This window comes from Dermacentor andersoni, chromosome 6 (genome assembly GCF_023375885.2).
Source record: "Dermacentor andersoni chromosome 6, qqDerAnde1_hic_scaffold, whole genome shotgun sequence".
Classification (NCBI taxonomy): Eukaryota; Metazoa; Arthropoda; class Arachnida; order Ixodida; family Ixodidae; genus Dermacentor; species Dermacentor andersoni.
This window is the reverse complement of record NC_092819.1, coordinates 37,904,097-37,919,481: the sequence shown is the minus strand read 5'-3', so window position 1 is coordinate 37,919,481 and position 15,385 is coordinate 37,904,097. Positions and strand designations below refer to the sequence as shown.

General features: G+C 47.8%; 2 protein-coding genes across 3 annotated transcripts in view; one reads left to right on the top strand and one right to left on the bottom strand.

The window, feature by feature from the left end:
* LOC126521915 (uncharacterized) overlaps nucleotides 1-15,385 on the top strand; it is a 227,000-nt gene that overhangs the window by 31,611 nt on the left and 180,004 nt on the right. The window lies entirely within an intron of this gene.
* LOC126521925 (uncharacterized) lies at nucleotides 788-14,191 on the bottom strand. Its single transcript, XM_050170672.3, has 4 exons — nucleotides 13,821-14,191; nucleotides 11,217-11,576; nucleotides 5,850-6,311; nucleotides 788-3,468 (listed from the first exon to the last, which is right to left on the bottom strand). Exons 1-4 carry the CDS (start codon nucleotides 13,989-13,991, stop codon nucleotides 2,554-2,556), a joined length of 1,908 nt encoding a protein of 635 aa, XP_050026629.1. The 5' UTR covers nucleotides 13,992-14,191; the 3' UTR covers nucleotides 788-2,553.

The following is a 15,385-nucleotide window of genomic DNA, read 5'->3' as shown; positions in this document are numbered from 1 at the left end:
GCACTGCTCTCACGTCAAGGTGTTGTGCGTTTTCACTTTTGTGTTGCCACTGTTTTTTGTCTCAGGAAGAAAGCGGATAAACTCGAAAGTGCATCTACACCTGCCTATAAGTACCTAATACTCGTTACATAAGTGCCCTTTTGTTTAAGGGACACTATAGTGAATAATGATTTCTTCTACATCAGTAAATGACCATTCTACATCACCAAAAACACCGCTCTTACAACGATAAGACGTTTGGTAAGCCAGAAAAAGCGCAAGAACGAAATACGGGTGGCGACGCCTACTTAAGTTCCCGCACCTGGGGGCTGTGACGTCTTGGATTTTGATGGCATCTTCTGGGCCCTACTAATTATATATAGTGGTACAGATTGACTACATTGTGTTCTAAAGGAACCAAATATTAAACATGGCAAGTTTCAGGAACCTTTATTCAGCCAACGCAGCCCAAATGCGAAAGCATACTTTGGTATCCCTGACGTCACGCTGACGCATCGGCACTGGGGTTTCGGCGTGAAATTCAAATACTGATACTTGGACCTTCATTTTCTCATCTAATAATCCAACTACTTTTCTTTTAAATGACTGCCTGCAGGGTTCTCAAACAATGCTTCATTAGTCTAAATTGATTTATAGTTGTGCTTTAGGGTCCCTTTATGTCCCATTACAAGCAGACACACTGTGGGACTAAGCGGCACGATACGCTTCTTATGCAGGTCGATAAAGGTGCATGCTGATCCCGCAGGCCTCACATTGTATGGCCGATAAAACTGGGGGTGGGGGTGGGGGGGGGGGGGGGGAAGAAAACTAAAATTCTGCTGCAGAGATTGTTAGATGATGAAGATACTTGCAGTGTTGAGTTATGCAAACAATGGAGCCACATTTCATGGCATGCAGATGGCCAAAGAGTGCGAACCCTGCAATAGATGCGAGTGCACGTGCGTTCTGTGAGAAAGTAAAACAAAACAAAATAAAGCATACTAATAAATCTTGAACATCTACAAGATTCCTTGACATAAACTGACTAAGGGCCGTAAATTTACGAGATATGTTGTGCCACGTGCATCACTGGCTGCATTACTAGTTGCACACATGTAGCTGGCTTGACGTATTTGACTGCTTCAAACTTGCAAGTTGGATTTGCTATTTTGTACACGTATATGCACACTTTAATGTTTGTCACCGGGCTTTAACAACCGTAGAGCTTGTGTAGCGGCTACCGTGATTTCTATTTCTGCAGTAGTACGTAGAGCAAAATCTGGCCCTAACTAGCATAGAGACACACCGGACATTCTCACACAGAATAAGCACTGCTGCACAAAACTAGTACGACCAGCCGAAATTCCACGGCCGTATGGTGCAAAAAAAAAAAAGCGATATCAATGAATCAGACACTCCAAGACGTGATCCAACTTTACAAGTCCTTCAGTCGCCACGGCATGTCCTCACCCCCAATACTGGTTGCAGACAAGCTAAAAATCAAATTTTCAGTTGAAGTTCATCCCTGCAGACTATGCAGTGACACAGACTATCTAAATAAACTTCTTATTTTAAGCCAATTTGGCCTTTTCAGACTATACACTGGGTGAAGGCTATTCCGGAAAATGCGGTATTTCCAACGTTGGCGTCTTTTGTGAGCTACGTTTTGGTATGGAGAAGCATAAACGGTTAAGCATAGTGCAATTTTGTGGGAGGCGCTTGTACTCGATTCTTGGTTTGTCAGCGGGTGTAGTAGTTCCTTTGCTACTTGCTTACAACACTTACTGCGACAGCAGTGTATGGCTACTACTCGGCACAGGTTGGGAGTGGTAAGAATAGGGCCCACAAACAAGGATCAAGCGTGACAGTTGCAAAAGATACCAGTGTGCAAGATACATGTTGCACTGGTGAGGAAAGTCCAGACATCATGGAGGAGAAGGAAAATTCGAGACTTGCTGGATGAGAAAGTAGAAGAGGTGATAACAGTCAGGCCATAGGCATACAGGTATGCAATCAGAGAAATTATAAGCGTTGGATGAACCATATACTGCTGTTCTAGTAAAGTGTTATTAGCAACGTCATTTCCTGTCGGATAAAATGGCTGGGGAAAAGAAACTTCAGCACTGTCAGGACAACTAGAAAAACTCACAGGACCTGGCATAGAAGGCTCTGGTAACATTGTGTGTTCAGGCGATCTAACCACATTGTAAACGCAGCTTCGTAACATGTGGAGTCCTTAGTTTAATGCCCCATTGAAAGACAAGGGACAAAAAGCTGCACTTCTTAAAATCTCACAGGTGTGTCACAGCATTCTATAAAAACACATTTCCCACTGACAAACAAACAACCTTCACCTCTATCTTGCATATGAAGCCCAACCACTGGGCTTACGCAGTTGACAAAGCTCAATTACTCCCATTTGCTCAGCACCTAAATGAAAGCAGGCCAAGTGGACTGTGAAGCAATGACTGGATCTTGGGCTGCAGTTAATAAAATGGATGCTGGACACCACTGGGATACTTGGTATGCATTGGATTAAACAACAGCACACTCAAAAAGCAATGATGGGTCTAACTACCTGAGACCCTGGTTACATTTGACAAACATGAGATTTTCGAATGTGACCCCGTTAAGCCGAAAATCGGCAGGGTTGGCTACCTTGCCGCCCACACGGCACATGCGGAGGATGTGCGCCGCCGTGGCAGGCACACTCAGAAGCCGGCAGGCCAGCTGGGCCAACTTTGGGTACTGACCCTGGTGTTGGCGCCAAAAGTCAAGGGGGCACCCCGTCTCAGGCAAGCACGGCGTCGCCAGGTAGCTGCTCACCTCCCAGCACTGGGGAGCAGCTTGGTGCTGAGGACCCTCGGCAGAGGACCCTCCCCCTGGGCTCATGTAGCGAAACAACTTGCTCTGGCGGCGCTCGCACGGGGGCTCGTCGCACTCAGGCGGCGATGTCGTGTCTCGGTCACCGTCTGCCTCCTGGACTTTGGTGCCCAGCAGTGCTGTGAACCTCTGCCGCTCTTCCCCCTCCTGTGCACACCAGCGAAGCTTGAATCGTGGGTCTAGCATGGAGCACAGTGCGAAGGTCTCACTCCCTTCGAACTTGGATAGGTGAGTGGTGAGGGCTGCGGCAAGGCGGCTTGCGGCCGACACCAGCCGGAAAGGCCGAGCTGCTTCGAGGTGGGCACGCAGCCCGCGGATGCAAGGCACCACGTAACTTGCTGTGATACGGCCTTCGCCACGGCTGAGGTGGAAGGCTTCCTCGAAAGGTTCCATGAGCTCGGAGAGTTCCCGAAGAGTTTCAAGGTCATCGGGTGTGAAGCCCAGGGCAGGTGCGGCTCCCTGCAAGACCTCAAGGGGCGACCCGGCGGTGGCGCGAACCACCCGCAGCTGCCCGTGCCAAGTGGAGCAGCCAGACTCGACCGCTTGGCGGACTGAATCCAGAGTCCCTTGTGGCAATCCTCGAGCCAACTCAACAAGTCCACTGACCTGGACATGTGTATGAATTCAAGAGATATAAACATTGCAGTACATGAAATTGAATGGCATTAAGAACTGGTGCTGCAAAATAGCCACTTTGCAGCTGTGCTTTAGCAATTAGAGTAGGAGCAGGTGTGAAATCTAAAGTAAGCGAACTGAGCTGAGCATTGTGACTGCTTCTCTATTTAAACATATGCTATAGAATGAAAGCTACGATGGAAAAAAAAAAGTGCCATGGTAGACTTGCTCATGCTTGCAGCATCAGTACAATGCTGGGTTGCCCCAGTAAATTTGTACAAACAACGTATTTACAGTAGAATCTCGGTGATACGAACCCGGCTAATACGAATGTCGGTGAGATTCGAATTCGTAAAATTCCCCCGCTGAAATGCACTGTGTACAATGGGCCAAAATTCGGATGTTCCAAACACTTTTCTGCGTCGCGCCGGGTGATACGAACTTCAGTACCGCGACCGTCGAGCCGCCAACGGCGCAGCGTGCGCCAGTGCCGCTTTGGGATTCCGTGGCAGCAGAGAGGCTGACGAGGCAAGCGAAGCTTTCTCTCTCTCTCTCTCTCTCTCTCTCTCTTGTTTTTGGGGGTGGCCTCCGCCTTTTTCTTTTTACTTTGTTGTTGCCCGAGGCTAAAGCAGCTGCTTATTGGTCCATTCGCCCTGCGAACCAGCCAACCCAACCGATCGGGCACACGCTCTCTATATTCTGCAATATTCTGAAACTATGCACACTCTCGATATTCTGTGGCGTGCTGTGACATCCGAGACTGTGCGTGAGAACACTACAGCCCAGTTCTTCAGCTTCGAAAATTCTCTCCTGGCCGACCTCGCGGAGAAGACTCAGAAGGACATACGTCACTTGTTTCCACGTAAATAAATGTTCTTTTTTTTGTGCGTGTTTCATGGTTTCGGGACGGATTACGCTCGTTTTTTGGTGATACGAAATTTCGGGTGATACGAATATTTTCGCCTCCCCTTGAGATTCGTATCACCAAGATTCTACTGTATTAGAATCTAGGCCGATAGTCTCTCTCTCTCTCTCTTTTTTTTTTCAGATAATGACATTCAGAACCCTGCGGTTGGCTTAGATTCAAGGATTTAAAATAAACAAGCCAGTTTTTAAGTGAAATTGATAAATATGGTAGCACCATCTAGAAAAGCTAGTATCGCAGCCGCTACTTGCCACGCCAATAGCCAACTAAAGTACATGAGTGACCTGTTACACGACTAAATGGCCTTGGCAAGTGGTCTTGTTGGCAAGTGTTTACTTTGAAGCTTTTCTGCAGGCCGCAGGGCAGTTTATTGCGCGGTTTTGCTTCATTCTTTAATAAAATAGTTATAGAGGCTTTATGATACTGAAGATAGAGTTCTACTGTTCGAGTGAAAATGCACAGAGAGCAAAAATTATGCTACGCTGCCATACACACATTAATTTGTATTTAAAAAGTGCAAGCAATTACATGATTTGACAGTGGCTAAATTTATATGTGTAGTCGGCAATGCCACAACATCGTAGAGGACACCCCCCTGGTTAGTGCTTTGTCCTTTGGAAAATGGCACCCACCAACTTGCTTGTGTGGTATTGTTCCAAGCTGCTCATCTACTCAAAAGAAATGAATAAGTTGGCGCTGAACATGCATATAACAGTGTAGAAGGGGTGCGGTAAACCTGCATGAACTCTGATTAAGAAAACGGCTGCATTTAGAGATGGCAGCGAGCACACCATGTACAAGTTCATATTACAAAAAGGATCAAGTTGGACCATTGTTACAAAGGACCATTGTGTCGCCACCATCCGGGGCGACACAATGGCTGAGAGCTCCTTCTTAACTCAATGCTTTTGCAGTCTCGTCAACCCTCCTCCTCCTCTGTATTTTGAAATATCTTCAAGAGGCATGCCTTTACGATGTGAGAGCAAATATGGAAAAAATTTTCTACCGCTGCTATCACAACTTATCTCGCTGCGCATTTGCAATCTTAGTAGATGCTGCCACCACCTGCACTGCAGTGCTCGCCGCTAGCAGACGACAGGGTGTGGAAGAGCACGTTTGATTTGTTTATATCCCTGATTGGCCGAAGAAGCCTGTAGCTTCCGCTGTGCTGCAAGGAACTACTGAGAGTACAGCTGTGGAGTGATCCAATGTATGTCATATGTCTTGTGACTGATACATTTGCAATCACGTCTGTAGTGTGAATCCAGCTTAATATATGTTTTGCAAGGATATGATCTGTTACCATCTTCATATTCGGCACAATAAAAGATGGCATTGGCTCACGTAAAGGTATATTTCTGGATAACTAAATAAATGTCCGGGGAGAGGTGGTGGAGACGCGCACTCAGTCAAAATTGAATAAAGGCGACGTCTGCAGCCCACCAACCTTGTTGACCGCTGCCTCAAGGTGAAGGTCATCTAGAAGGCCATCAGCCACGCAAGTCTGCAGCGCTTCTGCAAAGCACCCCAAACCTTCCACAAAGAGTGGCCCAAGGTCCTTAGAGTCCAGATTCAGCAAGTTGCCTGGCAGAGGCCTCCAGTCCCCGTCGCTGGCCCCTGGCAGAGCCCCTGCTGACCCTGGCAAAGCAGCACCTTCTTCGCAGGCCGAGAAACCGGGGAGGCACGTCTGAAAGCTGCGAACCACACCCGCCGCAGCGTACACAGCCGCATGCGCCACTTTCTCGCCCAGCCCATACTGCGCCAGTGCTTCGGCCATCAGCTGCTGCACGCTCTCGGCAGGGTCAGCGTCCACAAAGTAGCGGCCGGCCAGGAACACGGTGCGCAGACGCCAGTTGAGGATGAAGTGTGCCGACACACTCACGCAAGATGTGGATCCGAGCCAGACATCCTGAGAGAGGTGCACGGAGAAGAGAGAAGTGCCATTAGAATGACATACTTGCACACTTTCATTCCCTTGTGCACAATGAACATTGCCACATATTTTATACGTGCCTGCATAGATTGAGCTACCAATTGAGCTACCACGGCACGGTTTCCCCATCCACTTTCTTGGGTATTTATGTGGTTAGAGCATCGCCCGCGTAATGCGAAGATGCGGGATCGTTCCCCACCTGCAGCAAGTTGTTTTTTCATCCACTTTCATTGCCATTAATTTATCATTTCTTTAATTCAATTAGTAAGTCCAAGTAATTTTCCCTTTGTTTCCTTGGTGTCTTTGTTTGTTGGCTTCTCATGATATGATTAATAAAGATCAGGCCCCTTGGTTAACCGCCTTTCTTCTCGAAGTAAAACGAAAACATGCAGACATTTGGGTTGCGTGTTTTATTATTTCTCTAACCTTTAATTCATCTATTGAAGCAACAGATTAAACGAATAACTGATGTTGCCTTCAATCATTCTCAAAGTCACCATGAGTGGAGTCACAGCACTGCCATGTACGTAGGCGCACTTGCATGATACACGTCGATTCTCCAGCTGGAAGTGCGGCGCCCACGAGGAGGGCAAGCGGCACTTGGTTTAAAATTAAACTCTTTCCGCAACACTTAGGGATATAATACTTAGCAGACACGATTGTTAGTGCGCATTGTATACACTGCGCTTGTCAGCTCAAAATGGCCAGACCTAGTGAGGGGCCCCTTAATTCTCGAATAAAATTCAATGCAACTGCTATTGTTATTTGACATGGTTTGAAAGATTACTATTTGCATACCCCTACTTTTCTCTTATGCTCATTTTAGCAAGAAATTCACCGACAATTACTATACTCCCTAATGTGAAATTTGAGTGCAGCTCTATAGGTGAAAAGATTATGCATGTAAATATATTGCATTATGATTATATACAGTAAACCCTCGTTAACACGAACTCGCATATGTCGATATATCGGTTAAGTCGAAAGTTTTCCACGCCGCGCCTTCCCCACCCATAGGTGTTATGTATTCGCATCCGTTTATCTCGAAGCATTTTTCGGGCGTAATACGGATATCTCGAAATTTCGACCGGGACGGCTGAAGGCAAAGGCCGTTACCAAAAGGTGATACAGGCTCCGAGCGAGCGCTTGGTTCCTATTAAAGTGCCGAACGCGGTCACGATCGAAGGGCGAATACAAAATTCCCGCGGATGCAGCCGTTTTCCGTCAACCACGTCAAGTAACCTTGGAAGCAGTCACGTGGCGTGCGCCGCTTGCGCGCGGGGGCTCATGGGTTTTATCGGGTAGTCGTGCCACCGCATTTCGCACGTGCGGACGTTATTGTGCGTGTGCGATTCTGTTCTTTGTTTCGTCGCGCTGTGCGCACGACGCGTTGACTGCAATTTTTTTTTGTTGTGAGTGTGGTGTGTGGTCAACGGACGACGACGATGTCCCGCCCCAAGCAGTGTAAGTCTCTGACGCTGGAGAAAAAAGTCGCGTTAATCAAGGAAGTGGACAAGGCGGGAAGTTCGAAAACAAGCATCGCCAAAGAATTCGGCATCCCCTTGTCGACGCTTTCGACAGTTTTAAAAAATCGGCAGAAGGTCTTCGATGGCTTCGAGCAAAGTTTTTCCAGCGAGCGGAAGCGGATTCGGACCTCGAAATTCCCGGACGTCGAAGCAGCACTCATGCTGTGGCTCCGGAATGTCAGGGCAGCCAACCTTCCCGTGACAACCCAAATGATGATGGAGAAGGCAGACGCTCTGGCGTTGCAGATGGGCCACACAGACTTCAGTTGCAGTAATGGCTGGTTTGAACGATTTAAAAAAAGAAATAACGTGGCCTCGAAGCCTATCCACGGCGAAAGCGGTACTGTTGATGAAGGGGCTGCAGACACCTGGCGCAACCACCGCCTCGCTGCGCTGCAAAAGGCTTATGCGGACAAGGACATTTTCAACCTCGACGAAGCAGCACTGTTCTATAAGATGCTGCCAGCCGCACATACACGCCGAAGGGAGAAGCGTGCTCAGGCGCTAAGCAGCGCAAAGACCGAGTGACGATACTTTTCGGAGCCAACTCCACCGGCGATGAAAAACTGCCGCTGCTTGTTATCGGTAAGTCGCTCAATCCAAGGTGCTTCCGAAATGCACGGCTCCCGAGAGATGCGACTTACCGCGCCAATAAAACGGCCTGGATGACTGCAGCGCTCTTTGAAGAGTACGTACGTGCTCTTGACCGCAAAATGGCAAGGGACGGCCGGAAAGTGTTGTTCGTTGTGGACAACTGCCCCGGCCACGGAAAAATCAACAACTTGGAGGCAGTCACGCTGGAGTTCCTGCCTGCTAATATGACGTCCGTGCTCCAGCCGATGGACCAAGGAGTCATTGAGGTTGCTCGCAAGTTCTATCGGAAGAGTCTCCTGCACCGCATTTTGTGCTCATACGACAGTGGTAAGAAGTACGAAATAGATTTGCTGGGTGCAGTCCATCTGATCGCCGAAGCCTGGCGCCAAGTACGTCCATTGACGATTGCCAATTGTTTCGCGCACGCAGGATTTTCGCGCGCCGAGAAATCGCTCGAGCCAGACACTGAAGAGTTCAGTGATTGCGATGAACTTTGCGACGAAGTCCGCAAAGCTGCCGGCTGCGCCAGCGATGCCGAAGACGGCGAAATCGGATTTGAAGAGTACGCGCTCTACGAGTCTGACGTGCCCATTACCGGAATGTTGTCCGACGCCGACATTGTTCAAATGGCAGTGAACGACGGCGATCACGCTGACGAAGAACCACCTAGAGAAGTGCCGACAACTGCAGAAACAAGGAACTTGCTACGTTTGCTCCGCAACAAAGTTGAATGCAGCGGCGGTGAACAACGGCTCATGCGGTGCGTTCAGCAGCTCGAGGACGCTTTTCTCGCGCCGAATGCCAACGCCAAGCAGGCAAGCATCACCAAGTTCTTTTCAAAACAATAAAATTCAGTTTTTCCTGGGAATTCTGCGTTTATTGCAAAAGCTCCCCTCGTGCTGTGGAGCGTTTGTTAGCAGTGCTGGTTATCACTGGCTCTTTCAGTGACCCGGTCACTGAAATTTTCGGCATTTTTCTTAACTCGAAACTCTGCTTATCTCGAAATTTTTCCCGGATTTTACAACTTCGAGTTAACGAGGGTTTACTGTAGGTACACGGTTTATATTAGGAAGAAAACGTTATGAGTAGCTTGGATGGCACAGACAATCCGTCTTGTGTGGCACACTGAAAATGAAGTGAAGTGTGGTGCGATTCACAGCAGCCGTCGCAGACAGAGCTCTGCTCATGCAGTGCTCACTGCATGCCTTATTGATGGCATCATAGGTAAACAAACGACGATGCACTACTCCAGCGCTACCTTGTAGTGGTCGTCGCCACAGAGCCTGTATTGCGCGGCACTACGCTTTTCATCTCACACTTTCGCTATGCCCTCCTCCTCCGCTCTCCGTTTCGCACTATCTTCACTATCCGCGCCTTTCATCGCCTGCTGCGCTGCATGTTCGCTCTTTCATCCTTCGCTGTGCTCGTTCACTAGGTTACGCCGAGGACGCCGACGCACAACACAGGAACAGGCACTTAAGGGCCGCACTCTAAATGAGTATGCACTTGCACAATAAGTTAAACACACCTGAATTCTGTTGATGTGAAAGTAATTTAACTTTTTTCCAATTTGACCACGCTATAATTGCTAAAAGCTTCCTGTGCCTTTTAAATGCACCTTTTCAGTTCAGCTGCAGGTAATGAAAGAGAAATTTTGTATGCCCCATTAGGGTAGCACAAACAGAGCTCAACTACTTGGAAGTGCAGCGTCTGGAGTTGGTGAAGCACGAGCAGAAGAGCCAATTGTCAGAGGAATTCTTCTTGGCGTCTACGCTGCGATGACTTGGTCAACTTTCAAAGCAAATGTGACATCTAGACCATTATCAGCCTGCTTTATGACACACATGCACACTGTGTTATGATTTAATCGGTTGTCGCAATAGGTGCGCAAGAGTTAAAACGAGCCTTTTAATACATTCACAATGATGCAAAGTGCTCATTGCCACTTTGTGCGACTCCAATAATGAATGCTGGGACTTGATGATAGATTGATCGTGTTCGCAAGCTGCAATATTTGGGCTACAGCCAAAAGCTATCTGCGAGTTGGTATCGTGTCATAGTGCCACTTTTAGAGCGACCTCCATCCACCATTTAACATTTTGTGCATTGAAACAAAGTGCTTTACATACTTATTACTCCCTTTGTAACGCATTAGCATCAAGGCATTCACCTGCGCTCCTACTAGCATCTTTTCACATTCACCAGAGTTTAACGTTTATACACGCTCAAGCTGTGGAATTTGTGTTATCTAAGCTATGGTGGTAGGCACCTGTGATACTCCTAGTGTTCCAAAGAAGTGGAGAGCTAGGTTGCTGCACTGGTAGTGGTACGTTGTCTCAAGTGAGGTCTGATGGTGCAACATTGCCTTCATACTTCCAACAATTGGTGCATAGTTGTCCATGAAATAAATACAGCAGTGCGGGAGCACAGCATTATGAACTTATTAAACTTGCCCTTCACCAGATGACACTTATCAATGAGTCATTGATAAGTGTCATCTGGTGAAGGGCAAGTTGAATAAGTCATGACATATCTGTTGTAGCACCCACAAACCACCTGCAGAACTTTTTAAGAAACATGCCATGCAGCAGGCCATTGTTAAAAAGAAGAAACAAAGGGAGAATTTTTGTGAATCATATTACCAATCTATTTGTGGCCTATCCTACATGGTCGGTTTGTTCCTTGTACAATGAATCATCGCCATCACCATCACCACGTGCTAGAGATTCGTAGTGTTACAAGACAAACAACTGTTCCAAACCTGTGTAAGGGCAACACTCTGTGCCGTCTCCAGCAGCAGCATGGCACGCTGTTGCAGCCCCCAGCGGCGGCCAGGCAGCAGCCCGTAAACCAGCTGCGATGCTGTGGGTGGCTCGTAGCTCGAGTCGAGCAGGCTCAGCAGGCGTCGGAACTCACGCGTGTCCACAATGCCTGGATCAAGCAGGCTGCCTGCCAGCAGGCTGACCAGTGCATCTGTCACTTGCTGCTGCCGCTGATCTACGTATTGCTGCACTGAGCCCAGCTGACTGCTTCCGCTGCTGCCCATCAGCTGGGGCACGCTGGCCACGTCCATCATCCGGCCAGCGCTGCCATTGTCATGATACACGCCAGGGTGCTTGCGCTGCACGAGAAGAAAAAGTTGCAAAGATGGCACATTAACTTTGTCTGGTGTTCTTGCTTTAGTACATAAGAGTTGACTAATCGTTTGCCACAGCACGTGGCAAACGATTGCTTATTTCGTAGTGTGAATTGTTTCAGTATTCATTCACATGAGTTCTCTGCCTACCATGATATGATCTGGACCACATGTTGTTGCAGTCACCATACAGCAAAAGATATCTGGAATCGGGAATTTGTTGCAGTTATTTCCTTAATATGAGCATTTCACAAGTTTATTATAACTTCCCTCTTTGGATGTATAGTTGTGTGTCTGTGACCTATAGAATGCACAGGTTGGAGCGAAGCTATGTATCTGGAAGTTATGCATCCTATGCAACATCAGACATGCTGAGCGGCACATGTTGAGCCATGGAGTCGCAGGCACCGTCCTTTCTAAGGTGTGTGTAGCCACATGGTGCTGCACAATCATTTTCCTACATAGTGCTTGAAAGCAGCACCAGCTGCAGCCAAGCAGAAAGAGGCAGCTGCCACTGCACAAGACCCAGCACCCCACAAATCCCTGCAAAAAGGCAGTTGGATATGTTGACAACATTGTGATTGTGTGCATCAAGTGGTGCTGTCATAAATTTAAGCAACACTGACAATTTCAGGAGATCAGACAGAGGAAGTACAATCTGCGAGGAAGACTGTGCAGCAGCGTAGTTTGAGAAATCGAAAGTAATTTCAAGAAGCATGGGCTGTTTGCCTGTTGATAGCCCCCTTGACACTTTGCTGAAACATCTGCTATTATGAACACTGGTACACTGCCTTCACTCATGGTTATTTTCCTACTTGTGGTTTGATGATAATAGCAGCATGCATGCACCATGCATACAAGCATATGGAAGTAATAGTAGCACGATATAAAATGAACACTGTACGCATGCTGCCTAGATACTGGTGCTCAGGAAAATCACACATCGATTGAAAAAAAACTGGAACATTGGTTGCATGTGGGCCTAGGAGTCTTATAGAAGGGATTGAAGAATCAGTCAAGCTTTGATAAAAACTGTAATTGTGCTGGTGTTATGAAGCAGAAAGCAACTAAAAGTCATGCTCAAATACAAAATGTATGAGCTACCTAAAAGTACATTTATGCAGTTTGACTGCATCGGCTATATATGAGATTGAAGGGTAGCAATGGGACTTGATCAGTCAAGCTTTGATCAAACTTGAAAATGTGCTGTTGTCACACAAATATCAATAATATTCAAATGCACAAAGTTCTAAGCTCCCTAAATGCATATACATGCAGTTAGGCTACAGTGGCAATTGCAACCTATGATTTGTGTGGCAGTTTCACACTAAACATTCTTATTTTAATAATCCAAGGGCATAACCAAAGAATGAAAAGCGACGGTAGTGGAAGAAAAAGAACTGCGGGGTAAATTAATTTTCTTTACAGCGTGAGGGCGGCGGGGATCGGTGAATTGCACGCGCCGGATTCAATTACGCCGCTCCGTAATTAACGCGGTATTTGCTGCGCTGCGCCAGCAGACAGGATAATTAGGCAAAACTAATTAAAACTATACTATCGATTGGAGCACCAAATGTCGCGGCACGCCTGCCTGTCGATCGCAACTGCACCTATAAGCGTCCCTGAGATACGTGCCTTTTCCTTAAAGACATTACTATCCAGCCTCTTCTAGACATTCGGGCTCTCGCGTTTACAGGTTTGCCTCTCCGCAGTTACCAAGATCAAAGAACCATCAAGCGCTACCCACAGCGGGCAGGCGGTGAAGACCTTCCCCGCAACGTGCGCAAAGGAAACTTCCCTGCGCTAACGATGAGCGAACTGCAGTAAACTATCAAACTATTACAACGCGTGCGGCTGGGCGCGACAGGAGAGAAAAATACAAAATCCGAGACGCATAGAGACAAAGGTGCATCAATTAATTAAGACCACCGCGGCAGCTACTGCGTCGCAGAGGCAGGAACTCCTGTGTTTACGTCAACAACCGCAACTGCTCGACTCATCCGCTCTCGCTCGGCGTAGGCGATTGTCAGCAGGACTTTACCAAAAACGACAAGGCGGGTGCCTAGCTTGCCAGATGTCTGGTGCGCGCGCCAGACGCCGGGGGAGACCATGATGTCATTATTTATACAAGCGGCTGTTTAACGACGCTCCCTAGCCGAACTACGGGGCGAGGAACGGCCGCGCTGCGCCGACAGGCCGGCAAACGTTGCACGCATCAGAGGGACTCGCCTTCATGTGTGATATCAGGTTCGATGTGGCTCGGCGGGACGCGCTGATGGAGGTGTTGCAAACTTTGCATATCGCCCTGAAGTTTCCTTCCTCAGGCAGCGGAAACTCGGTGACATAGTACTCGAAGATTGGCGGCCGCCCGCCGCACCGGTTCCAGCTGCCTAGGGCCATGACGATCACGTTCCTAGCGCCGGTCGCATACGCCCGACGTTGGCCGACGCTGCAGGTAACGGTTGGGCGCTGAGCCGGCAGCCTGCGTCCTCCCGACTGTCATTATTGCGTTAGGTTTAGGGGCAGCAATGAAGAAGCCATCATCAAATTTCCCTTACGCGACCTCATTGGCTGTTCGCGGGAAAATAGCATTGCTCAACGCGAACGCCTGACAGGACACTCGTCTGGAAATAACGGCCGCCGGGTGGACGCGTTCTCGTTGTGCGGCTTATATGCGGTGAAGTATGCGGTTTATTTTCTGTGCGGGTCCTGTCGCTGATCGCCACCATATAGTTGTTCGCGTTACACTCACTCAATTAAAACTTTTGAATAGCGCATTTGCTCGTCTAAGAGGCAAGCCTTTCATGCATAATGTCAACAGGTTGCATGTTTTAAATAGTCAGGGCTTTCGGCTACGTGACGACACCGCTACCGTTACACAGAGTATGAAACCACTTGAGGCTCACAGGAAAATCTTAAATTCGCTATTTTTCGTCGCTTTCTATATCTTCGTCGCTGAACATAGCCTACTCTGGATCCTGAATTGATGTGAACGCCCTTTTGTAAAAATTTTTGCGACTTTGCATGACTTTGTGCAGGACTTCCACAATCACGAGCCGAACACAAGAAACCGCGGTATTTGTGTTGTTTTCGAGTTGATCTGCCTACACATAAACCAGTTGTACTGATGCATATCTAGAAACCCTGCTATTCTCTCATCGTCCTGCAAAACTACAGACTAGAAGACGATCATTTCCTCGCTTTGTTGTTCCGGCCTGAGACGTCACTTGGCCAGCTGCTCTCAAAAATCTTGATTTCGTATCAAGTGCAACTGAAATGTAAAAGAGAACACGTTTTCACACATCATTTGTTGCTTTGGGCTCTTTCCTGCGTCAGCTCTTAGAGTCTGAGCGTTCTCGCAAACTGAAAACGCGTACTGTACGCACATTCGGTTAATATAACGGCTTGTCTGCACGTGCAGAATTAAGTGCTTGCCTCAAACGAACAGTAAATTTAAATGTTAAGTTAAATTAATGAATTACGCTCATGTAATCGCAGATATGTCAGTCTCACCGTCGGCAGTGGCTTGGCCAGAAATGATGTGAAAGCAAAAGGCGTGCGGCATTACTTTGAAATTGCCGCGCCTGCTCTGCATGGCGATTGGTCAATTGCACTGGCACTCACAAATTCAGCGATGATTTAGCCGTAAATTCGAGAGACATGTGTTAGCATTACGTCGCACCACAAAGAGGTTCTGCATCCATGATTTAAAGTGTTCACCACATTGCAAAGTGTTGTTCAGGAGCTCACTTGACACACGTCCTGCCACTTCGAGAGGCGAAGTGCAACCGACA